This window comes from Scomber japonicus, chromosome 7 (genome assembly GCF_027409825.1).
Source record: "Scomber japonicus isolate fScoJap1 chromosome 7, fScoJap1.pri, whole genome shotgun sequence".
In the NCBI taxonomy this organism is placed as follows: domain Eukaryota; kingdom Metazoa; phylum Chordata; class Actinopteri; order Scombriformes; family Scombridae; genus Scomber; species Scomber japonicus.
This window is the reverse complement of record NC_070584.1, coordinates 13528792-13553339: the sequence shown is the minus strand read 5'-3', so window position 1 is coordinate 13553339 and position 24548 is coordinate 13528792. Positions and strand designations below refer to the sequence as shown.

The following is a 24548-nucleotide window of genomic DNA, read 5'->3' as shown; positions in this document are numbered from 1 at the left end:
GTTATGACCAAACACCGTCTGTCAGTTTCGCTGCCTCGGAAGAAAAGCAGAGCAGTGAGTGTCACATCTGTCTTCTCCCTCGCGTTGAAAATCATTATAATTGAGAGGCAAGATGAAGGAAACCCTGCCAGAATACATTTGGATGCTGCATTCAAACTGGCATTGTATGCAGTAATACATGCTGCCGTATAAATCAAGATCTCTCATTGATTTACATTTTTTTTTTACATTATACAGCAGATTCCATGGGACTTAAATACAATCGAGTGGAGGACAGGGCTGGATAACAAACCTGCTTTGGCCCAGCAAAATGTGTCTGTTGCATTTAGTTGGCATTGGAAGCTCAATCAGATTTGTGTTCTTTGTGTCTTTGATATATAATAATCTCAATCAGGAAATGTCCTCATCTGTAACAGAACCCTAAAAAGGTTTGATGTTCAGCCCTTCACTGAGACTCTGCTGGAAGTTCATTTAATTTCTCATAGTTTTCTGGTCCGATTGGAACATTTCTAGGGAGGAAAGGACTTATTTAGATGCTCAAGAAAAAGAAAAAGCAAATGTGAGCAGATGTGAAAACAGCGAGAGTTCAATCAGAGGAAGAAAACAGGAGCTGTGCATTTGTACGACTCTTCCTGATCATAACCTCACCACCTGATACAACCGACAGCTTCTTACCTCACTTTCAAGTTCATCTGCTGCTGAAAAGATACCATCGATTATAGTCTGTTGCAGTCTGATGGTGCAAACTAGTTCACTGGAAGCAGAAGCCTCAATGTTCCTCTGAGATAGTTTTGTGGCCTTCATCAAATAATTTATCTCTCTGACCAAATAATCATATCTTCATCAGTTAATGGTAATTGCTCCATTTGTGTTCAGAAATTCAGACAGCGTAATCAGGGTTGGAAGTTTTTTTTTTTTCATACATTACATTGTTTAGTAAATAAACATCTCCTCATTGTCTTATTTATCTTTACATATACATTTGATAGAATAGAGACAATATGGATAAGAAATAAAAAACAAAGAATCATCTACAAACCTGATATCATTTAAGAAAAAACAGGAGCCATAACAATGTTGATGTTTTTTTACATTTAGTTTTTGACATTGCTAATATCCATGGTGACCATATATCTATAACAATGTCGATTTTCTACTGCGTTTTAGCTGTGACCACCTGAATGAACATGATTCACAGAGATTCACCTTTTGTGGCCATTGTTTTCAGTTTTGGGGGTTGTGGCTGCAAACATAGGATTGTAATAGTTTTCTTGGCTTTTTAAAAGTAGAGTTCTTAACACATTTTTATTTTCACCGTTTGATTTCCCGAGGGAATACCTATGATGAATAACTTTGGGTCAAAGTTTATATAGTTTGTATCCAAGATTAGTTCTGTTTCATTTTCGACATCCTCTCAGTGCCTTTGCAGATTAGGAATTTATGTGAGAAGTCTCATTCAATCATTGGTGGCCACAAACCCCACATAATGCTGGAGATTTGACTTATTTAGCTGCTATGAGTGGATTTCTAAAATACCTGTTTTTGACCTTCCAGTCTAACTCCCTCCACTTTGGGCATTTTGTCATTTATTTTCAAAAATTACTGAGTTCAGCAAAGTTCCCAGTTTTTTTTATAATCCAAATCTTTATTCTTATGATCGTGTTTAAATGCTCTGTAGGCTTTTCCTATTCAGATTCCCTTAGTGTGTTTTCCCATTCCTTTTTTTCGGAATATAATGCCTGACTTGTAGAAGTTGATGGAAATGATCCCGGGCAAGTTGCTAAAATTTTGAATGAATTGTTGGATTGACTTTAGTATTTGTCCATCAAATAATTGGCCAAGTTACACCGTCCCACTGTCAAGCCAATATCAGTACTGGATGGACTCTGTATATTAAAATTCTTATTAACTTATTCCTTATTTTAGATCATACTTTCCATGTTTTCTCAATCCATTCATTCTTTATTTTGGGGTTTTTCTCCATTCTTTCTGGCTCATGAATTGTATCAAACCTTATGGTACTGGACAGGACTCACTCACACTGAATCTAAATCTTCAGTTATTCATGACATTATTATTTTGACTTGTTCTGCCCAGTGATCATTTTTAGAAATGTGTGTAGCTTTTTAACTTATTCTTCTTATTCTTTATTTTGCCCAACAACATTTGAAATCATTTTGTCTGGGGTTTCAAAAAATAGATTTTGAAACATGAAGAGCAGGCGTGTTACAGTAACATATTCATTCATACAGTTTCTACTCCATCAGTTAATGTCAGAGGTAAAAGCTCTGAATTTTTCAGATCATGTCTGAAACCTTTCTAGGTCCACTGGAACAGGGTTGGAAGTTTTTGTAGCAAACTATTTTCCAGCTGAGTTTGTTTTTCCATTGTTTTCACTCAACTTATTTTAACACCTTGCTGATTGTTGCGTTGTCCTGCAAATGTTGCTTCACCAAACAGGAAAATTGAGAGTATGCTGTCCTTTTTTTTATTTCAGAGTGCAGCCGCTGCCCCCAGTCCAGTGATGGGCAACATGCCACCCAATGATGGCATGCCAGGAGGACCCATGCCCCCAGGCTTCTTTCAAGTAAGAAAAAGAACTTTCCTGCTGACTTCAACCCTCACCCACCCCCACCCCCACCTCCACGCACCACACACCCCCAGACAGCCCCTCCACCCCTACCATAGCCATTGCTAAGCCTATCTTTCTGTCTCCTCCTCCTTTTTTAGCCTCTTTAGCTGTCCTAATCCCTGTCCAGATGTGTTCCCTTCTCTGTCTCTCTGCCTCCGTCCCATATGTCCACGCTCGGGTTGTTAACTCCTGGTGCTCTGTCTGAGTTTTGCTGTTGTTGTATTTGCCCAAATATGAAACATCCCTTTAGTGTGTAGGTGAAAGGGAGATGAGAGGAGAGAAGAGGAGAGGAGAGGAGAGGAGAGGAGAGTATTCTCTGGTTTGTGTTGCTTCACTAATTCCTCCTGTCATCACTGTTCTCTGAAGGCTGTCTCGGAGGCTGACGAGGTCACACTCTCTCTCTCTCTCTTTCCATCACTCTTTCTTTTCTGTCTCATATCCAAACACGCACACACGCAAACCTTATTTGACGCTCTGACACACATTAAACTAGTAACACTGTTAAAATTGAGGTTTTAAAATATCTGAGCCCCAAAGACATTCATTGAGTTGAAAAGAGAAATGAAGAAAAATGCTACCTTTTTAGTAAAGCCAAAAGTCTTAATCAACAACGTTATTATGAAGACAGTTAGTGAATAAGAGAGTAGTTGCACTTAGAGGAACTTGCAAACATTAGATTTCATCACATCACATAATTACCTGTCCAAGATCTGGGAACGGTTATATTTTTATGGAGGCAAAGGAGTCAGTGACTAAATCTGGCTATGTCTTTCTTAATGGACAGAACAGACAGAGGGTCTCTTGATTATAGAGACTGTACTGCTGCCAACTGATCAAAGGTTTCACACCTGCAACAGTCATTTGTCTCATTTATGTGTCCATGGTCAAAAATGTACACCTATACCCCTATGGCTAAGATTTTATGGATGGGAGAATTGAAACGTGTGATGATAAAACACTTTGGTCCTAACCCTTATATTAAAAATGTGATAAAATGATTAGTTAAGTCATTGATTTGTCAATTAATACAATTATTTTTCCAACTTTTTACTATTTACTATTTTGATAAACATGTAACTAATGTCTGGTCCTGGTTTCTAAAATGTGAGAATTTTCTGCTTTTCTCTGTTTTATATCATTTTAATTTTGGAAAGTTGGTTACCCTAAACAAGCTATTTGAAGGCTAATATTTTCCACTATTTATTAGATTAAATGAAAAAAGACACATTAATCGATAATCAAAATGAAAGCCGCCGCTTTAGTCATTTTGTATGCACATTTGGTATTTTTTATATTTTGTTATTCACTTGCAAGAATAACAAATGTTCAGTATTCCAGGATGCTCTCTGCGTTAATGATTCAACATGTTTTACAAATTTCTTCCCAGTGGATGTTCAGTATGCCTGATGTGTGTGTGCATACAGTGTGCAGCTGTATAGCCAATTGCCTGCGTTTTCTTGTACTGGTTGATTGGCAGCATGTCATGTGCTGTGCTGCCTGTATGTGTGTGTGCGTGTATGCGTGCGTGCCGGGGTCGTGGAGAATGTTAATGATGTATGAGCAGTGAGCAGGCCAGGGAGAAAGCTATCTGATGGTGTTGCGTGAGTGACATTGCTTTCCATAAATAGACCCAGTGTGCACACAGACAGACAGATAGATAGATAGACAGGCAGGACAGGCAGTGGGAGAGACAGAGAGAAGAAAGAAGCACCACAACATTCATTTTTTCTCTTCTCTTCTCTTCTCTTCTCTTCTCTTCTCTTCTCTCCTCTCCTCTCCTCTCCTCTCTCTCCTCTCCTCTCCTCTCCTCTCCCTCCTCCCCTCTCCTCTCCTCTCCTCTCCTCTCCTCTCCTCTCCTCTCCTCTCCTCTCCTCTTCCTCTCCTCTCTCTCTCTTCTCTTCTCTTCTCTCTTCTCTTCTCTTCTCTTCCTCTTCTCTTCTCTTCTCTTCTCTTCTCTTCTCTTCTCTTCTCTTCTCTTCTCTTCTCTTCTCTTCTCTTCTCTTTCTTCCTTCTCCTCTCCTCTCCTCTCCTCTCCTCTCTTCTTCTCTCCTCTCCAGCTAATCTGGGCAAAGGTAAAGAAAACAAGGAAACACAAGTGCAAAAAAAAAGAGTCTGGATTTCACACAAAAACACTGACAAATGCTCTCTGCACCTCTTTAAACTTAACATCGGATTTCCCAAAATCAAGAGGACAGTGCTGATTTTTTAAGTGTACCGTAGTGCGTTCACATCGCATCTTTCAACTTGAGCTGGAGCTGAAACCACACACACTGTGTTCCCTGGTAGTTGACATTCATTCCCTGGTGAACTAATGGTTGCAGTCCACGCAGAAAGTGCAGGCTACTGAGTTTCTGCAGTTCATTTATTCATTCAGGTGAAGGCAAGGCTGAATTTATTTATTTTTTAATCTTTCCTTTGTTGAGGTTTTACTCATATTCTCTCAAATGCACTTGGAAGTTAAGGTCAGTAAAATTTGGCAGTGTGAATTTTCCACATTTGTAGTGTTGGAGTGCAGAAGACTCAACACTCAGACATGTTCTTTTCATATTTTTGTTGCAGAGTTATGAATGGATTGTATCGACTGAAACAGAATTTCCTCTGTGTTTTAGTCATTTCTCATCCAAACTCAGGCTCGGCTTTCTCTCGCCACCTTCTCCCTCTCTCCTTTCTCCTTCGTACGCCTGGCATCCTTCTGCATGACATTTCCTCACTCTCTCCATTTCCCCTGTCTTTGAAACTATTATTTTCTCGCTCTCACACACACACACACACACGCTTCACTGACACATGCTTACTCACTCGACTCTGTTTTGTGTGAACTGTTCACGTGCGCTGTGTGTGTGTGTGTGCTGTAGAAATTTTTTCCCATTTGCACTAGCACAGTAATTAACATAGGTGACCCCAGAACTGTTATTGGCTACAGTCGGGCAAAAGGAGGGACAGTAGAGGAAAATGGAGGTGGAAAAAGAAGGAGGAGTAGGGCGACCGCTTCCTTGCTCCCCTAATCTGTAGGTCACAGGACAAGCCAGGCATTGCGCTCCTGCAGCAGGGGGGGGGAAGCAGCTAGATAAAGAGAGACATGCTTTAGGTAAGAAGACAGAGGAGAAAGAAGAAAAGGAGTGTGGCCAAATAACAGAGTGAGATGCTGTGTTGGTGCGAGGATCTGTGCGGTGTATACGTTTGGTGTATAATCCTCCTCTCCTCCTAGCAAAAGTCCATCACTGCTGCATCATGGCCCTCTGGGGAGGACAAGCAAGGGGGGAGATGATAGGGAGGGACAGTGGGGGGGGGGGGGTTATCAGAGGCAGGAGAGGCTGCAAGGAGAGACAGAGTTAATGACAGGGAGGAGGAGGGAAAATAAAGCAACAGAGAATGGAGGAGAAGAAAGGACACCGAGACGTCAGGAGACTGTCAAAAATGTTTTGTATTGGCTTTCAGGGATGCGTGGTCACAATACTGGAATTGGGATTTACTGTACAAGCTTTTACGCAGCAGATGTATATAGACAATTGGACTGATTAACGAGGAAAAGAGACCCGAATACATAAGTGTTAGGAGTCTGTCTAGGGAACAGCAAATTAAATAAAATGGCCTCTTCAGAGATTTTATGGTCCATCTGTCAAATAACACCCTAAAAATCCCCTGTTTTGTTGACCCTCCTGATCTACATGTGGCACGTCAGGTACTCAAAAAACTTAATGTGCTCTGTTAAGTCTATAAACCAGTTGGGGTGGGGCAGGCCTTTTTTTTTCTGTTTCTTCTGGACTGGAATCACTCCTCTTGCCAAAAAAAGGATCCAAAGTCAAGGGCAGTATGTTTTACTGCAGGTAATTGCAGCTCTTCAGGGACAACACCAAAAAAGCACAACAAGAGGATTAGGCTTGATTACACATTTAAGAACAAGCAAGCAGGTATCAAAGAGGAATTTAAGAAGCTGTTCAAAGCTGACACATGGCAGGCACATGGTGAATTAGGGAGACATCTGCTCTCAGTAATTTATTTATCAAAGGTAAGACTGATCTCTGGGTTCATTGTGGCCAGTTGATGTACATAAGTGGCGAATGGTGAAGGGCTTTTGAAAGTGAAGAGAGGAGTGAAGAATGGCGGTGCAGGTATTATTTATTATCTCTAAGGGGTCAGAAGTCAAATGTCAGTGTTTCAGTGAGGTCTGGTTGAGATCTTGGGTGGCTCAGGGACAGAGAGAAAATTGCAGGGTTGTTAAGGGACTTTTTTTAGGACACAAATCAGCGCACATGTTGCCCAAACAGTTGAAATCGACCAAAGTGAGACATAACAGCGTTCACGATCTTTGACCACTGGACAAAAGAAGCAAACTGGTTGTATCTTAAAAATCTCTGTGAAACATTTTAATCTCCTCTACTGCCATATCTGAAAAAAAGTGCTTTTAAAAGACAGATGCTAAAGGACACAGATGAGAATGCACTGGTGAAACTTTTCATGTCTGGCTGAACTAAACCCACCGAGTAGAGTAGAAGAACCGTCTTTGACTGTTATCATCACTGCTTATCCTTGAGAGGACAGTGACAGAAATGATACCTAACAATTCTCCTTCCCGCCATTCACAGGAATGACAGACACTTAAAAAATGAGAGGCTGTCCTCAGAAAAACGTTTTTGTCTATTCATTGTCTGCCTGTGACTACAGTTAGACTGAGTTCACACGCGTTGATAACACTCACTACGGTTAAACACTGATTTGAATGTAGCCTTTGTCTCACACTGCATTTGCTTCATCCCTATCAGCGGCGTGTTTCCGATACGGGGTGTTTTTATCTGTTTGGAGACAGACGTGAGAACTCCACACACGTTTCCCTGTGTGTCTGAACGTTTGCTCTCATCTGAGCAGGGGATCACAGATATATATAAATCATTTGTTGCCATCCTAACATGTTTAAATGGCTGTCAGCGTTTCACCACCGTCCTCAGGGACAAAACACCCTTGATAGCGTGTTCCCGTCTCTGAGCTGACGTGTTGCCATGCTATATACCATGAGCTAACTGGAGACCTACTGCTGCCACCGCCACTCTCTCTGGAATGTTAGCAAGGAATGACAATGAGTGTGTGTGTGTGTGTGTGTGTGTGTGTGTGTGTGTGTGTGTGTGTGTGTGTGTGTGTGTGTGTGTGTGTGTGTGTGCGTGTGCAGTGCTGTTCCTCCTGGCTTTGTTTGTTGTGTTCAGTGATGCAGGCTGCTTTGTGTTCTCGGTCTCTGCTTGTGTGTGTGTGTGTGTGTGTGTGTGTGTGTGTGTGTGTGTGTGTGTGTGTGTGTGTGTGTCTCCAATATTTTCACTGCAGTTACACACTGCCCTCTAGTGTTAGCTATAAACAGTCAAAAAAAAAAAACCTGGGATGACTGGTACTCTTACTCCCCCCCGCCCCCCTTCTTCCTCTCTCTCTCTCTGTTAGTGGTCCATCAGGGGCAGCGGTGTGGGTCTTCCTTAAGCTGAAATGAGTGGTGGGGAGGCGAGGGGGTTGTGTTGATGGGTTTGTGGTACTGTGCCAAGCTGTTATCTCCTTAGCCGGGTAGAAAATGATTTTATTAATTGCTTCATTTAACGCTCCCCCTGTCCCCCTCCTTCTTCCCCGCTACAGCACAAATACACAAACAACACCACACAAACACATACACACGCGCACTCACCAACCAAGATACTTTTCAAACTGGCCCTCCGTGCACTTCTGTGACAGTTGAAACGTTCTCTCTCTCCCTCTCTCTGCAGGGACCTGTAGAGAGAACAGTACAGCCATAAAGGCCATATGCTGGCCCATTCAGATGTAATAGCAGGAAGGCCTAGGGAGGCCCAGCCAGAGGAGCTATGCTCCATTATGGCACATTATAGAGAAAGACAAGAGAGGAACACTGTGTGTGAGTGTGTGTATGTGAATGTATTTCTTACTAAATCAGCTCACACAGTCACATTATGGGGACCCACCACTAATTTGGGTACAAAAATCTAGTCCCCACAAGGTAAACTATTACATTTCTAGATTAAATATGGGGTTAGGCATGTAGCAGTTATGGTTTTGGTCCGGATAAGGCTCCAAGAAATTACTGTAAGTCAAAGCAGTGTCCTCCTAAGTGATGAAAACTAGGCTGTGTGTGTTTGTGTGTGTGTGTGTAGAGGAGAAGCAGACTGCTGCAGCTGGGTCAGTGCAGCCAGACCCCGCAGGGGTGTCTTGTTAGAGACATGCACACACACACACAGGCAGGCTGGCTCGGCAACAACAATAACCTCTGAGGTCAGACAGAGCTAGCGCTGCATTAGCCCCAGTGTGAACCTGCTGAGAGACAGAGCAAGCCAGTACAGCTGGTGTTAACCACCCAAAACATACACACACTGAGCAGCAGAACAACCACAATGGCAGCAGTACAAACGTCATAACTGTGCCAACATATCCGGAGTACACTGTATGTACAACTAAACAAACATTTCCAGAACACTGAAGAGATGCATATTGTTTGGCTTTATTGAAGACATGACAGTTTCTCACATGAAGTGGTCTCATAGAGATAGGAAACACCTGTCGTAAGAGCCCTGCTGCTGAGCTCTACAGTTTTAATGCTTTCACAAAGGGCTGTGAGTCCATGTATAAGTGTTTCTGCTCATGAACAGTATTGTTTTCACGCGTATGTACAAGCTCATCTCTTCTGCCAAAGTATGCGCTCTTATACAGTGTACCTGGCAGCGCAGTCTCACTGTATCTGTGCCTGTGGGAACGCACTTGTTTCAAGCTGTCAGTCAGGCATGTTTATTTTTCCCACTGTAGTAGTGCCCACAGGTTCCTGGTGCTCAGCTCTGTCAGCGCTCCATCATCCCAGCCATGCCACACAGGGAAGGCGGTGCAGTGGGCAGGGTGGGAAAGTGGGGGAGAGATGGAGGGGGGTGGAGAGCAAGAGAAAGGGGGAGTGGGAGGAAGATATAAAGGGAGTATATGTGAAACTGAAGCAAGAGAGATGCCGTTGCCTGCTTTAGGAAAACAGATGCACACAGGTGAAGAGGTGCACAAGTCTTGTCATTTACGTGTTTTGGTGAAAGTGTGTGTGCTGAACTAATCAGTTGATTTCGGAATTAACAATGCTAAATATGTTCTGGCTGTAGCTTCTCAAATATGAGGTTTTGCAGCTTTTTTTAGTTCTATATTTGCAAATTTGTAAATGTATTATTTACATTAGGGGAACAAATGCTCCATGAGCTGTAGAGACGTGATTGTTTTTCCAATATTATTATAGAGTAAACAATTGTTCAAAAATAATAATTGAATTAATAAAGTAAAGTCAATTTATTCTTACAGCTCATATTAAAAGACAATGTTAAATCAATAAAGTAAAAAAAAATCATTAATTGCAGCTCTAGAATGTGTGTGTGTGTGTGTGTGTGTGCATGCATCTATTCCTCAATGTTTGCATGAACAAGTACAAGCAAAATTATGTAAACATGACTACCAGAGCATGTCTGTGTGTGTCTCAGGTCATATTGCGCATGAGTAATCCCCTAATCCTTTAGCTTTTCACGGTGATGTTAGATATACACCTGTAGCTCCCATCCTCACCCCTCAGTAGCCCACACAGACACACACACACACACACACACACACACACACACACACACACACACACACACACACACACGAGAGAAGATCCTGCTTTCACCTGTGAAAAAGAGGGAGATCTCATATTCGCACTCATCACTACTCAGTTGCACAACTCTCTCACTCACTCACACACACACACACACACACACACACACACACACCTGTAATGTTACCTGATAGCAGAGTGCTTGACGGAGGCTCTGGCAGACTACTAGATAAGCCTGGTCTGGCAGTGGGTGGTCCTCTCTCTCCGTATTGATGTTCAGGCAGTAACAGATCTCTGCTGGAGCGGCTGCTGCTGAGTCAGATGAGGTTACTGTAGGAAAAGACAAAGAGGTCAAAGTTCACACAGTCTTCTGATAATGTATTCACTTTAATGTACTTAACACTATTTGTTCTGAGAGCTTAACTCATAAAAAAAGTCAATTCACTCAAATTTTGAAACTGAAACTGCAGTTCAAATAACAGTGAATGAGTCTTTAATCTGGAGTGGATTCAAGAGACAGTATTTCAGCTTTTTTCAACCTGGGTCTAATTTTCCAGGACACCGGCACTTCTGGCCAACTGGATCAAGCATCATTGTGAAATTTTTTATTTTTTATGAATTGTTTAGAAATACTCAATGGCAAAACTACTGACCGTAGTTGAACGCTGATCAAAGTCCACCTTTTGAATTCAATTTTATTATGTCATTTCAATATGTCCTTCTGAACATGTAAGTGCACAGAACATATATAATTGTTTCACTGTAAGTATATATTTAAATTGATTGTAATAATTAAATCTGCTTTAATGTTCTGAAAGTACATCAGGCCACATGTTTGCAAACTTCTCACAAACCTCAAGTTGCCTTAAAATAATCAAGTCTCATCTTTACTGGCCTAGGTTGTTAGGTTTGGTCCAACAACTCCAGAGAAAAACACTGAATCTATTTCTTGTAGTAGCTGCTCATTTATTTTGTCTCTCCACTATGTCACACTAGTCAGGTCTCGTACCATAACTACGTTGTCTGAGCTTGAGTGCAAGTTGTGTGATTATACTGTTGGCTTGATGAAAACTGATGAAACTGAATCACCCAGAGCAGCAAAACTAAACAAGCATCTTAAAAACAGCAGTTTGGTAAGATTGGTAGCACTGATTTGAACGTTTTACCATTATAGCAAAATAGTCATTTTATTTAGAAAATGTCAGACACATTTTTCAATTGCAGGTGTAATATCTTTTCAGTTCACCCACAATTCTCCCAAATATGTTTTCTCTTACCTCTATGTGTACTACCTTTTCTGGGAGAAGTAGTCACAATGAAAACTACTGACTGATTTTTTTTCTACAAAGGGAAATTGCCATTGAATTTTATTTGAAATATAATATTTTCAGAAAAAATATTAAATTCTTTTTCATTATATTGAGCTGGATTTACCTGCATGGCTAAATAGAATGAGTAACTTGAAAAAATATGGCTTTTTTTTTGGGGGGGGGGTTGTATTTTGGTGAATCGACCCTTTAAACATTGTATCACTCTGTCCTTTCTAATGATAACTTAGACTGTGCTTGCTCAGAAAAGGGTTTGTTGAATATAATATTTTTCCCAAAGAAGTTTGAATATCACCACCTACAATTTTGTCGCTCTTAAATAACATCTTTGTTTTTTCTTCACCAGGGTCCTCCAGGATCTCAGCCTTCCCCTCACACGCAACCACCCCCACATAACCCCAGTAATCCCATGATGGGACCTCACGGACAGGTAAGACGGACACACGTACACAGTCTTTTTTCCCCTCAGCTGATGTGTTGTAGTTCCATCTTTAAGCCTGCTGTGTCACTCACTCACTCACTCACTCACTCACTCACTCACTCACTCACTCACTCACTCACTCACTCACTCACTCACTCACTCACACAACAACAGTGTACAAACAGAGCACAGGTCCCTTGTTATGCCAACAGACAGGACAGGCAGCATCCACGGCGGTGGGTTGGATGAATAATTTAGCTGTGTTGGCCCAGCTGCAAGGAGTGGAGGTGCATCTGGAGGGCCTTCTCCCTCCCTCAGCCCAGCACTCACCATCCCATAATCCATCAATAGACCATTAATATTGCAGCACAGCCTGACGCGGCGCAGCTCCTCGCGTACAAACCCACCACAACTTGGTCAAGGAGGAGAGGAGAGGAGGGTAAAAGAGAAAACAGTAGCAAGTCAGTCCACGCCTCAAAGGCTATCTAAGATTATATAACTGGCCTTCTACTTGCCCCAAACACGCACGCACACACACACACACACACACACACACACACACACACACACACACACACACACACACAAATAATAAACACTACATAATTACCACTGAGAGCCAGTCTTTTGTTGTATTTGTGTTGTCTGTGCTTATCTCTGTGAGAAAGATGATGATATGAACATTATTCTTCTGTTCATGCTCCGTGACCAAAACACACAACTCCGACCCAATCGCTATTGAAATCAGCATGTTTCCCCCTTGATGCTAAAATAGTTGGATTGAGTTGGGAATTAATTCTTATCATCTGACTCTATAATATGGCTTCACTGGATGAGGGTATTTGTAGTTGCAGCGTGCTCTCATAGGAAATTCTGAAAACCATCTGTCTGGGGTGCTTTACATTATTCACTAGTTGTGAGCTGGCTCTGTATGTGTGTCTCGGCCAGCATGTTCTTGTCCCCCCTCTGCTGAAACATCTGTGTGGATGGTGTCTTCATTTTCTGTTATGTATCACAAACTGGGGTTTTGGGTTATTTTGTAGCATTGGTGTCTGGTGATACAGACACGGTGGGAAAATGGCCAGCACATGTGCAGCTGCACAAAACCGGCAAATCTTAAGATGTAGAACATTGCTGCGGCTCTTCTTTCCCCTTCCTCCCATCCAACATGTTTCTCTTGGTCTCCTGCTTTACTTTCCCTCTCCCATATTGTGCTTCCAAAAGTTTCTGTTTTGCGTGTTTTCTTTCTCTCTCCTTCTCTCTTATCTGTCCTCCTTTACCTTTATCCTAATGGATTTTACCACCTGAGGTCTTACTTTCCAGAACTTAATGACAAGCCCCTCCTTTTTTGGGAAAAAGTAACAAAACCAATAAGGTGAATTGTTCTTCAACACAATAGCTCCCCCTGCTGACTTGTGACGATAACGCATAACGCAGCAAGTTAGATAAATACAGATGAAAGTCATTTGTGCCTTGTGCTGACTCCTTCATTACCCACAAGTATGAGCATTGTTTATCATGTACAATTTTTTTTATATTTGTGACCTAAAAAAACGTAATTTAAGACACTTAAGAAAATTATCAGCCCATAATAAATGAACATAACATTTGTCTATAAGAGGACAGAGATTTATGGATGTATGGTTATTAAATTGAACTCAGTGGCACTCTTAAGATATGTACATTGTGGTGGTTTGTGTATTTTATAAGACATATTTTCTTTTGTGGGTTGTTTTTAAGTCATTTAATCTCTATTTCATTTCTTTAGAAGTCTGTTTTATGACTGCTGCTGTTTTCATTATACACCACTTCCTATAAATAAATATTGTCAATATAAATGCCTGACTACCTGACATCAAAGTGTTTTCTTTTTCAGTTGAGGATAGTAAATATGGTGAAACGTCTTTATTAACTTTTTATAATAAATATAATTAGGGAAAATCTTAACTCAGTTACTTTTCTGTTGTTCAGTTTACTGATTTTAGCTGCTGCCTTCTACTGTTTTGCATATATTGAATGAAATGTGCTGTGAAAATTTGCTTTGTGCATAGCCTCTTCTCAGAGTTTTGAAATTGGGCATGATGATTAAAATCTGTTCAAGTGAAAACCATTAGCCATTAAGAAATTGGACATGTATTCATCTTTTCATCAACTTGAAATAAACCAACCATTGCCCTTCTCTTGTCCTTCCTGCAGCCATTCATGTCTCCGCGGTACCCAGGTGGCCCAAGGCCCCCCCTCCGTATGCCAAATCAGCCTCCTGGGAGCATCCCGGGGTCACAGCCTCTCCTGCCAAACAGTCTGGACCCCACCAGACCTCAAGGTACTGAAGCACATGAGGGATAACTACTGATCTCATATTGGTCTCTGAATGTGAACGATTTCTCTTCATTTATGGAATTATTACTAAACTAAACAGCACTGACATAATAACAAGCTATACTTTCTTTGTGTGATCACAGGACATCCAAACATGGGGGGCCCAATGAGAATGAATCCCCCCCGGGGCATGGGAGGCATGGGCCCACAGGTAGGTAGCAAGTGCACACAGTGCTGAAACAGTCATACATAATCTAAAACTCATAAAGCACAAAGGACTGAGTTATTTAAGCCAGTCAGGACAGTGGAAGGCGTCCTTCAGCTCTACCAGCCCACTGCACTCCCACACTGCAGCTGCCACACAGCCTAATTTGGTGCTTGGAATATCAATTTATGAATAAACCCAGTGTTTGGTTGTGCTTCATTAAAGCCTACTATAAAAACAGCAGCCTATAAACTGCATGCAGATAATCCTCCCTCTCCACTGAAGAGAAAATCTGGTTCTGCCAGCCTTTTAACTTTGCCTGTAAAAGTCAGAAGCGCTTTGATGGTTAGCTTGGCTCTGACCAGAGTGCACCCACTACCAACGCCAGATCTACATGTTAAATCCTACTTGCAGCCTCCCACCTAGGGAGACAAACAGGGGTGTAATACTCAAACAACTCAGAGCCAATACATTTAGACTGACAGTTTGCTTTGGCATTGTTGGTGTCCTTTTATCAACTAATTTTTTGTCAATGTGATTCAGTGTAATACATAAGATGCTTAAACAACAGTGTCCTTTTGAATTACCATTACTGGACAGCTGCTTCATTCGGCACCCAACCACCTCCCTCTCCAACATCACCTCACACAAAGACACACACACACACACCCTGTGCCCCTCGGCCCCTCTCTGTGCCACCCTGGCTCGGTGACTTTGGCAGTGAGCGTACCAGCAGCTGGTGTGGCATCTGCTTGACAAGTGTAATCGTCTGCTGAACAAAACTCTGCCTCTGAGTGGAGCTGCTCTCTGGCCTGCCCCCTACTCCCTCTCTCTCGTCTCAGTCACACACGCAGACAGACACACACACACACACACACACACACACACACACACAGTACACACATGTGGTGCCAGCCAAACCGGCCTGCTGCGCAGTCATAAAAACATAAACACCAACACACAGAGGGGAGCATAGTGATACATACATGTATATGAAGACACACAACACACAGACACACAACTTGCACACACTCTGCCCACACACAGTCCATATACACACTAATTAGTAGGAGACATGATCATGGCTGACCTTCATTAAGATTCAGACCTTTCTGTTTGATGTAGACCGAGCAGGTGTGAGATGCCATGCTGACTTTGTGTTCCTCTCTTTGTGCAGAACTACGGCGGAGGGATGAGGCCTCCTCCAAATTCCATGGGGCCAGGGATGCCGGGCATGAACATGTTAGTAAACGAAAAAAAAGAAGAAAATGAAAGTTGTCAATTGTGTATAATTCTTGCTGCCAGAGTAAAGCCTCATTAGAAGCTTTGGGGAAATTTTAGATTTTTGGCCATTTCAAGCAGTTATGGGAACAGTTTCCTCATCAAGTCAATTGCTGAGATATGGGGATAAAAATCTATGTCAGCAAAACCACAATGAGTATGGTTTGTCAAACTTGAACCAGGATCTTAGTCTGCAAAATTTACAAGTGGGCATTTATAGACAGTTGCAGCCTTTGCCTTTGTTTTGTTCCTTTGAAAAAGTACAGTAAAAATGAGGATTGGCTGGCGCTTTCGCCTTGGTGCAGTGACTTGTCCCCAAATCTCAGCAACAATGTTAGTTGAGAAAAGTTATGTTGTTGTCACCAACAGGATGTGATAAGCTATCCTTTAATCAAATCCCAGTAAGCCGAATTAACTGATTACATACAGTAAGATCAAATCAAATTCAAATTAGACATCGCTATGCAAAAAGGTTTTCTAATACTCATCCTGGTTTTTTATTTAAAAGAAATTAGGAATGTTTGTTTAAGAACTTTGGATTATTTAGCATTAGCGTTGTGCTTGCAGTGCATTTTAATGAAGAGATGGGATTTATGAGTTTAAATGTGCAATATGTAAGATTCAGAAACAGTGCAGCGGCACTAACGTTAGCCAGCTAAAACCACAATATATTTCAAACCCTTTGGAGTAAAGTTAGCTCACCTGTCCAATAGGAAGAAAGCCAGCTCAGTTTCGAAGTTAGCAGGCTTAATTTCTAAGCTAATGTTAGCTAGTGTCACAGCCTGCCACTCTGGAGCGCACATAAACGTCACATTCTTTGGATTCTCTCTCAAGATCTCACTTTTTAAGTTACAATTCATTCACTCATTAGCAATAGAAAACAAAATTGTTACATATAGCACCTTTAAGACAAAACCACCTGGCTTCTGAAAAACTGGTACATTCAGCTGTTTTGTTTGCCAGAAATCTTCTATTAAATATCTGAATCTCTTTTCTCTGTTTTCTTCTGCAGGGGTCCTGGAGGAAGAGGTCCCTGGCCAAATCCCAACACCAACTCAGTGAGTTACATTCTCCCACGTCGTTATCTCACCATATGACTGAGTGTGTTTACAATAACCGTGTCCCGTGTTTTGTTTCACCTCGGATCTCTTCTCTCCACAGATAGCTTATTCATCTTCATCTCCAGGCAACTATGTGGTAAGTGTCCCGTCATGGACTCATGTTTGACCGTGGGCCATAAATTACCTGTCATGCAGTGATATCTAACAGGCACGCTGCCATCTAGATGCACTCAGCACTTATTTCTCTTTTCCTCTCTCGCTTCACCCCTCAGGGCCCTCCAGGGGGAGGCGGCCCACCAGGAACTCCCATCATGCCTAGCCCTGGAGGTGAGATATACACTTTAGTTTCCCTTCTGATTTGTACTCTTTTTCCCACTGTTCACTGAATGAGGGCTCTATGAAAGAAACATCAAACCGGTTCTCTGTCAGATACATATCTGTCTTTGAGAGACTGGCAGTGTACGTGAAAGAAATTGATAAATGGTCAAATAGTGTATTCAGCTTATGGGATAGGTTCACAACTTTCAAATATATGTCTTAAAACAGTTAAAAGATCCCAAACAAATGTGCTTACAGTGTAAATAATGTGGGACAAAGTCCTCGTTTGAAGAAAAAATGCATTTAAAAGTTTATTTGAAGATAATGTAAGACTTCAGCCTCTGAGTAAATCAAGTAAATCTTCCATAGTTTGTCTTTTTAGTAAAAAAAAATCCTGTTTTCCTTTTGAGCCGTGGTGGAAGTATTGTAACAAAAAGAGGGAATTTGGCACTAAAAAGACAGTATGTTTACTTGATTTGACTAATTGGGACTCACGAAGCCTCATATTAGCTTCAAATAAACTTTTAAATAATTTTTTTTGCATAGAAGGAGGGCTGTGGATTTTGTCTGCCATTACTTAAATTAAAAGTGCATTATGAAGGCTCTTCTAATGGCAAGATGGAACAGGAGGAATGGTTACAGCAAGAAACAATGTTCATTTGGGAACCTAACTGTTGTTTTAGGACAAACTTGAAAAATGTTGAACCCGTCCTTTAATGTGATGTTATAAGTGACACATGCACACTAAATTTCAAATGTTCCCTCCATTGAAGTAAATGTGTCACATGTAAGACTTATTGGACAAGTGGTATTCCATTTGTTTTCACCATTTTCTTTTGTGGTGTTGTTAGCCGTGTTTTCTCACAGTCGAGACAGTTTTATAAAAGGGAAGCAGAGGCATGTCAGTCTGCAATCAACTGAGTGATCCATCTCAGCTCTGACCCATCGATCTAGTGTCTGTCTATGGAGGATTAGCTGAGAACAAAACACTGTGGGCTGATATCCTGTAGATGTTCTGTTTCTGTTGGCCTGTGGAGAGCTTCTTTTTGTGTCCACTATTTATTATTTATATACGTACGTCTATTGTGATACGTTGCCGGGGCAACCTTTAGCACAAAACGCTCCTGCTCACATGTACACCGGGAGGGAAATCATATTTCCACTGCAGTCGCCAAGACTGAGCACAAACACTCATGCACACACACACACACACACATACCTACCTCCCACAAAAATGCACACCTCCCACTCAGTATTGCCCACCCGCCCCCACCACTCCTCCAGTCACGACAACAATAGCTAGATTCAGGGACACTAACAACCAAGAATCTCTCCACCACTTTGTACATCCTGCATCCAGACTTTCCCCCTATTTCAATCTTTTATTCGTATTTATTCCTGCTTTTCTCAGTCTCCTACTCACAACTTTCTGCCTGCAATGTCAGATCAAGGTCACCTCATCCTTTTGAATATTTTCAGGACAGACAGACACATGAGGAGTGAAACAGCATGTACCAGTCGTTGTCCAAATAATAACTTGGTCTAATCTCCTGATTGTAGGAATAGGAGATAATGGGGTTTCCTTTATTGTACATGGCAGAGAGTAGATTGATTGACAGACACATTCACTGACATTATGTACTGGCACTTACAGTAACTACAGCCTGTCTTTGTTCCATACAGCAGAAATAAGAACATGTCCAGGCTCTAGCTGAATGTATTGTACAAATGGTAAAATTAAACTGAAATAATGTCAAACACACTTGAAGACAGTACCACTACAGTCACCTCTGTGCTGCTCAACTCGTTATTTCACATTCATTAACACCAATATCCCAAATCCAACATCTTTTTTGACATTTTTTGGAAAGATTAGATATATAGTAGATATGAGAACAGACAGAGCTAGAGCTTATGTACAATAATTTCTAGGGTAGGAGGAACACATTTCCTTACAGATTGTAAGCATCCAACTGTTTTTTTTCTTCATAGATTCAACAAACTCAAGTGAAAACATCTACACAATGATGAACCCCATTGGCCCTGGTGGAAACAGACCTAGTGTGAGTAATGTCATTTTGTTCAATTTTGACCCTGAATAAATAAATAATAAGTACTTTCAGATCAATGACCTTTGTAAATTCTAAAATGTTGTTTTTCCATAGTTCCCAATGGGACCAGGTCCTGATGGGCCAATGGGTGGAATGGGTGCTATGGAGCAGCATCATATGAACGGATCACTAGGTGAGTGCTCAAAGACACTTAACCTAACCATACACTGTATATTAGTGCTTATACATTAGCAATGAATGCAGCAGGCACTTAGTATGAGCTCTTCAGTGAAACCGGTTGCTTTCTGTGGTGAACCTTTAGAAGTAACACTCTGCCCTCTTATGGCTGGTAGAGGAAGTGTTCACCATCCTCTGAATATTGATCAAAGCAAAAACAGATTAGCGGGGCGGTGAGGAGGCCAATTGATCTTGTAGATAGGTGAGACGTGACCAGTGAAGCCAGTAAAGTTGGTCCTCATCTGTATCAGAAACAAATAGTTTAATTAGAGGCCATTACCTGTTAGGAGGCCGACTGTTTCTACTAGAACTGGATATCCTGAACTGATGTATGTTTACTTGGGGCAATTAACCATTACCTAATAATGATTCAGTATTCTCTGATCACAGGCTCTGGTGACATGGATGGGTTGCCAAAGGTAAGACTGACTATCTGTCTGTCTCTATGTTTGTATGTGGATCGGTCTCATCTGTGAGAGTTTTGTATTTTTATCGTTTGGTTTCCTCTGTGTTGTAGAATTCTCCTAACAACATGGCAGGCATGAACAATCCCCCCGGCACTCCGCGGGATGACGGCGAGATGGCAGGCAACTTTTTAAACCCATTCCAAAGTGAAAGTGTGAGTACCAAAGGATGCAGCACACCTCTTAAGCTGGGAACAAATTTGAAGAAGCTCTCAAATGTTATCTGACTGTGACAAGGCTTGGCCAATCACATACCTAATAAATTACATCTGCAGATTAAGCCCTGTTTCGACCAAAGGTTCCAATACTAGAGTACTTCATTACTTTATGAATGAAGCAGTACACAAGTTGAAGCATCTGCACTGTGCGTGTTTGAACAATCAGCAATGGTCATGCCTTCAAACCCCACCCCCAAAGTTCCTGCATTTTTGAAAAGTACTACACCCCAGCAGGGACTTTAGGAGGGGGGAGTCTCCCTGAGACTTAATTTAGATCCTGATCGCTTTGGTGGAAACGTGGGTAGAGTTCCTGAAAAGCTTCCTAGTCCCTGGGGAAAGTTCCTCTGGTCGAAACGCAGCTTAAGTCACCTCTGCTCAGATTTTCAGTTAACCCACTTAAAGAATGCAGGATCACATTCCGATATTGTCCAAATCACAAGTTTATTTGATATACTTTTGCTCCATCTGGTTTTTAGACTTAATTATGGGACATGTTATTGAAATCCTAAACCTGTGCTCTGTGAGATCATGTGATGTGCTTTATTTTGCACAGACCAGTACTGCTGAATCTCCTCAATCTAGATATAAGTCCTCATGGCCAAATTGAGTTTATAATCAATCTTTTTATATTGTGTACTGTGTTCCCAGCTTCACCCAACACACTCTCAAAAAACCCAGCATGCATAAACACGAGCATGGAAGAGAACCACATAATATGCTTTCTCTGCTGCATGGAGAGAATGTCATATAGTGATTAATGTGACACTGACATCAACATTTTGCTACAGTATCTTCACTTTGATCTGAAATTCCCTAACATTTTCTCCTTGGGCTGGACTATGCTTTGCTTGCTGCTGGTTTACTGACATAGAAGATCAGTTAGAGAGGGTTAATTGTTATGTGTAACATATACTCTATAAGGCTGGTGTACTGGACATGGCATTTAGTTCAGTTAGTTGTATTGCTTTTATCTTGAATTGGGTAGTATAAGAAGTTTAAAATAGTATTGGCTTATCTTTTCTCCCCTCCCTCTCTTTTTTCTCTCTTTACAGTATTCACCCAACATGACGATGAGTGTGTGATTTTTTTTTTATTTTATCTTTTATTTTATTTTATTTCTTTTTCATCTCCCTTTATCCCAATCTCCCTCTCCCAATCTGCCCTGGTGCGTCTTGCATTACCCTCTTCCCTCCCTAACTCCTCCTCCTCCTCCTCGTGGACGGTGTGCTGTGCCACACAGCCCCTGGGGATGCCCCTGGAAAGCAGGACTCCCCTCAAGGGCCCCCATCCCAACGCGTGTAAAATGGGTGTAAGAACATGAAACAGCCTCCAAGCAACAGGAAGGGTCTCCTCTCCGCTTCTTCTCGCCTGCAGGGCCTCGTCGTGGGCCTAGGACAGTGAGAGCCCAAAAACCTGCTCCAAGCCTGTCTCTCCCAAACCCAAACCCTGCCCTCATGGGTGGCATTCGAGCCCAATCGAGCCCCCTCTGCATCCACCACCACTCCATTACATCATGCTGATCATAACTTATGAGGGCACGCAGTAGTTGACTGACAGGGGATGAAAAAACCCCTCATTCAATAACTCTGCTCCGCTGGCAGGGATGATAAAAAGAAATGAACTGATAATGTTATTTTAGGACAAGAATGGTTTTCATTAAATGTTTGTATTTTTGTTGATGATGATAATATTATTGTTATAATTTTCATAATTGATATTATTCTCCTAATGTAGTTATGATTTCCTGTAAAGGGCACATTTTATCTCAGCAGCAGCATCAACAATGACAAAATAAGCACACACTCGAAAAATGCACAATGATTTTTCTGTTTACATGATTTTAGGTATTTGATGTTTGTTTTGTTTTTGTCACAGTCAGTCACACTTCACATACCTCTCCTTAAAACTGAACTTGTAGCTTTGTCTTTGCTATCTAAACGTTTGTAGCACCAATTACATAAACTTCCAAAAGTGAGAGTAATCTGAATAATTGACTCTTTCCACCCAGTAGTTTGTGCTGAGGTGTTATTATCTGGGCTAAAACTATCCATACAGTAACAGCAGAGGTTTTTTCAGAGCGTTGCTGTTTTCTGATACAGTGTCTGCTGATACACCTGAATAATCGGACGTCTAGCTATCTTGTCTTAATAAGCACCCCTAATCATACTATTCTGTGTTGTTACTGCGTGGGAATGGCTGTGATGAAATCCTGTGATGATTGTCAGGACATGTGTCATTTCTCATTCTCATTCAGTAACAGAGAGAGAGAGCATTTGGATCCTCTCTGTGGATTTGGTCTTGACTGTAAATACAACATATTTAGCTTGTATTGTGGTTGTTTTATTGTGTTATTTACAAGTTGTCTGTGAATCCTAAAATGTGGCTCCTTCCCCGTCATCACTTTTGTTTGATTTCAACCTCACCGTAGACTCCAAGTGGCACTGTTTTCCTCCCAGGACTCACTCGTCTCTCTCGCCAGTGTCTTCTATGGAGTTGGAGACATAGTGGTACCTCTGATACACTCATGGAGCCTGCGTTCTTGCTTTGAGTTTGGATTGAACTCTCAGATCTTGTATGAGCCACTTTCTTTGCCCAGACAAGACAGGCTCAATAACTGTCTCATTGGAGCTTCCACTGACCAGTTCCCTCAGCCAGTCCCATATATATGGGATAATGGATCCAGAGTGTTGGGCGGCTGCAGCAGCGCTGATGATGGGAACAGAGTGATGCACCTTGGGGTTAACAGGCCCTGCAGCCACATCGGTCTAAAGCGAGGAACAACAACAGGATACTTTTCTAATGGATATATTTCCATTTTTGTGGATTGTTTTCAGCAGATTGTTTTTTATTTTAAATATGTTCAACAGTAAGAAAATTTAAAGCCCACAGAATCTGCACACAAAGAAAAGCATAGTTACATATTACGCTATTTAATTTGTTTCTCTGTATGTTATGTGCCCTCAGCTTGATCAACTCTCTGTCACTGTTTCAAAGGGATAAGTTATTTTAAATGGCATCATACTCACTCACACTCACTTCATGGCTGTGTTCAAACCAACAGTAACTTTACGACAAGTGTAGCCTCTATGGGTAATGGTGATGTACTTATCAATTTTCTGATATATCAATGTGAACAGATTGTACCCAGGGTTCAACGGGGACATCTCCAGGATTTGGCCTGAGAAACACTCTCTCAAGTGTTCTTTCAGTGTAGTGACACACACCTCCCTTCTTTCCTCCAGTCCCCTCACCGAGCCCTCTCCCCTCCTCTTTAATTTCCTTTTTTGTAAATACTGTATAATGCATTTTGATATCATTGACATGTTTTGATATGTCAGTCACTACCAATGAATACAGCTGAAAGTAAATTATAAATAAAACTGTCCATGTTTTTTCATAGAGAAAGGATGCGCCAACTATTTGGCTCATGTGGCTAAATTTCCATAAAAGTGTATAGAATACAGTAACACAATAAATGCAGGCTGTATGCTAAGGACTTGTGTGGCAGGGAGGATAGGACAGAGAGAGGACCGGACAGAGAGAAGCAAACGAGGATATTAAAATTATTTCTCTTGCAGCTGTGGCGTCCTCACTCTGCCCTTGTCTCCTTATGTTTCAGTCAAATGTTACTATTGGCCTTGAATAATCATTCAGATTTTTTTTGTTTTCCAAAGGCCACCTTCTCACAAAAAACATGTGACCTCATATTGCAGTTTTTAATATGAAGGATTTTTATCAATGTAAGAAAACTTTTAAAAAGGAAAAAAAAATACTTGAGAACCTCATTTTAAATTAAGAATAGATCAAAAAGTAATACATATGGGGGAAAACTGTGTCCTTTGCTATTCGCTCCTGTAATAGCGTTGTATAGATTGAAGCTCTCTCACTGATCCTCTCTCAGTCCTCTGTGTATATCGATCGTTGGCCATCTCTGTACTTCTATTGTGATGTATAATACTGTACCATTAGGAAGATTTGCTGGTTGGGCAGGGTGGTTATGTTGAGTCTGGGAGGGGTGGGGGATTCAAGGAAAGGGGATATCAATGATTCTCCTGTACCGTTCATGGTCCTTTCTGATGACACGGCAGTATTCAATATGAAGCAGTCTGTCTCTTGGGTTTGCTTTGTATTTCATGGTAGGATAGTTCAGAATCTTGTCTTAGGGACTTAGGTGTCTTGTGTAGGTAATAAAGATGTTCTTTGTATGTTTCTTTATATTGTAAAGTTTCTTTAGACTGAAAGAAAAACAGATAATTTGCTTATCAAAAAAGAAACAATGCATCAATAATAAATGTCATTTGATTTTTCCTTGTTTCTGAATCTCTTCCTCTGCGCTCCAGACTTTCAGCCACTGTTGTATGCACTACACGTCGAGAAGCTGCAACTTTACTTTGTAAGGAAGGATCTTTTGAACCT

At 41.3% G+C, this 24548-nt stretch overlaps 1 protein-coding gene across 2 annotated transcripts in view; it reads left to right on the top strand.

The window, feature by feature from the left end:
- Window positions 1-24347, top strand: part of ssbp4 (single stranded DNA binding protein 4) — an 87467-nt gene extending 63120 nt beyond the window's left edge. The window contains exons 5-17 of one of the 2 annotated variants that reach the window (XM_053322813.1): window positions 2498-2587; window positions 11904-11987; window positions 14175-14301; window positions 14441-14508; window positions 15680-15744; window positions 16796-16841; window positions 16945-16980; window positions 17117-17171; window positions 19155-19225; window positions 19328-19406; window positions 19841-19869; window positions 19968-20069; window positions 21373-24347. In XM_053322813.1, the coding sequence (XP_053178788.1) occupies window positions 2498-2587; window positions 11904-11987; window positions 14175-14301; window positions 14441-14508; window positions 15680-15744; window positions 16796-16841; window positions 16945-16980; window positions 17117-17171; window positions 19155-19225; window positions 19328-19406; window positions 19841-19869; window positions 19968-20069; window positions 21373-21453 (933 nt within the window). In that variant the 3' untranslated portion in view covers window positions 21454-24347. Of the gene's footprint in view, window positions 1-2497; window positions 2588-11903; window positions 11988-14174; window positions 14302-14440; window positions 14509-15679; window positions 15745-16795; window positions 16842-16944; window positions 16981-17116; window positions 17172-19154; window positions 19226-19327; window positions 19407-19840; window positions 19870-19967; window positions 20070-21184 lie in introns of both variants that reach the window. The other variant, XM_053322815.1, reaches the window with a different exon arrangement.
- The last annotated feature ends 201 nt before the right edge of the window (window positions 24348-24548 follow it).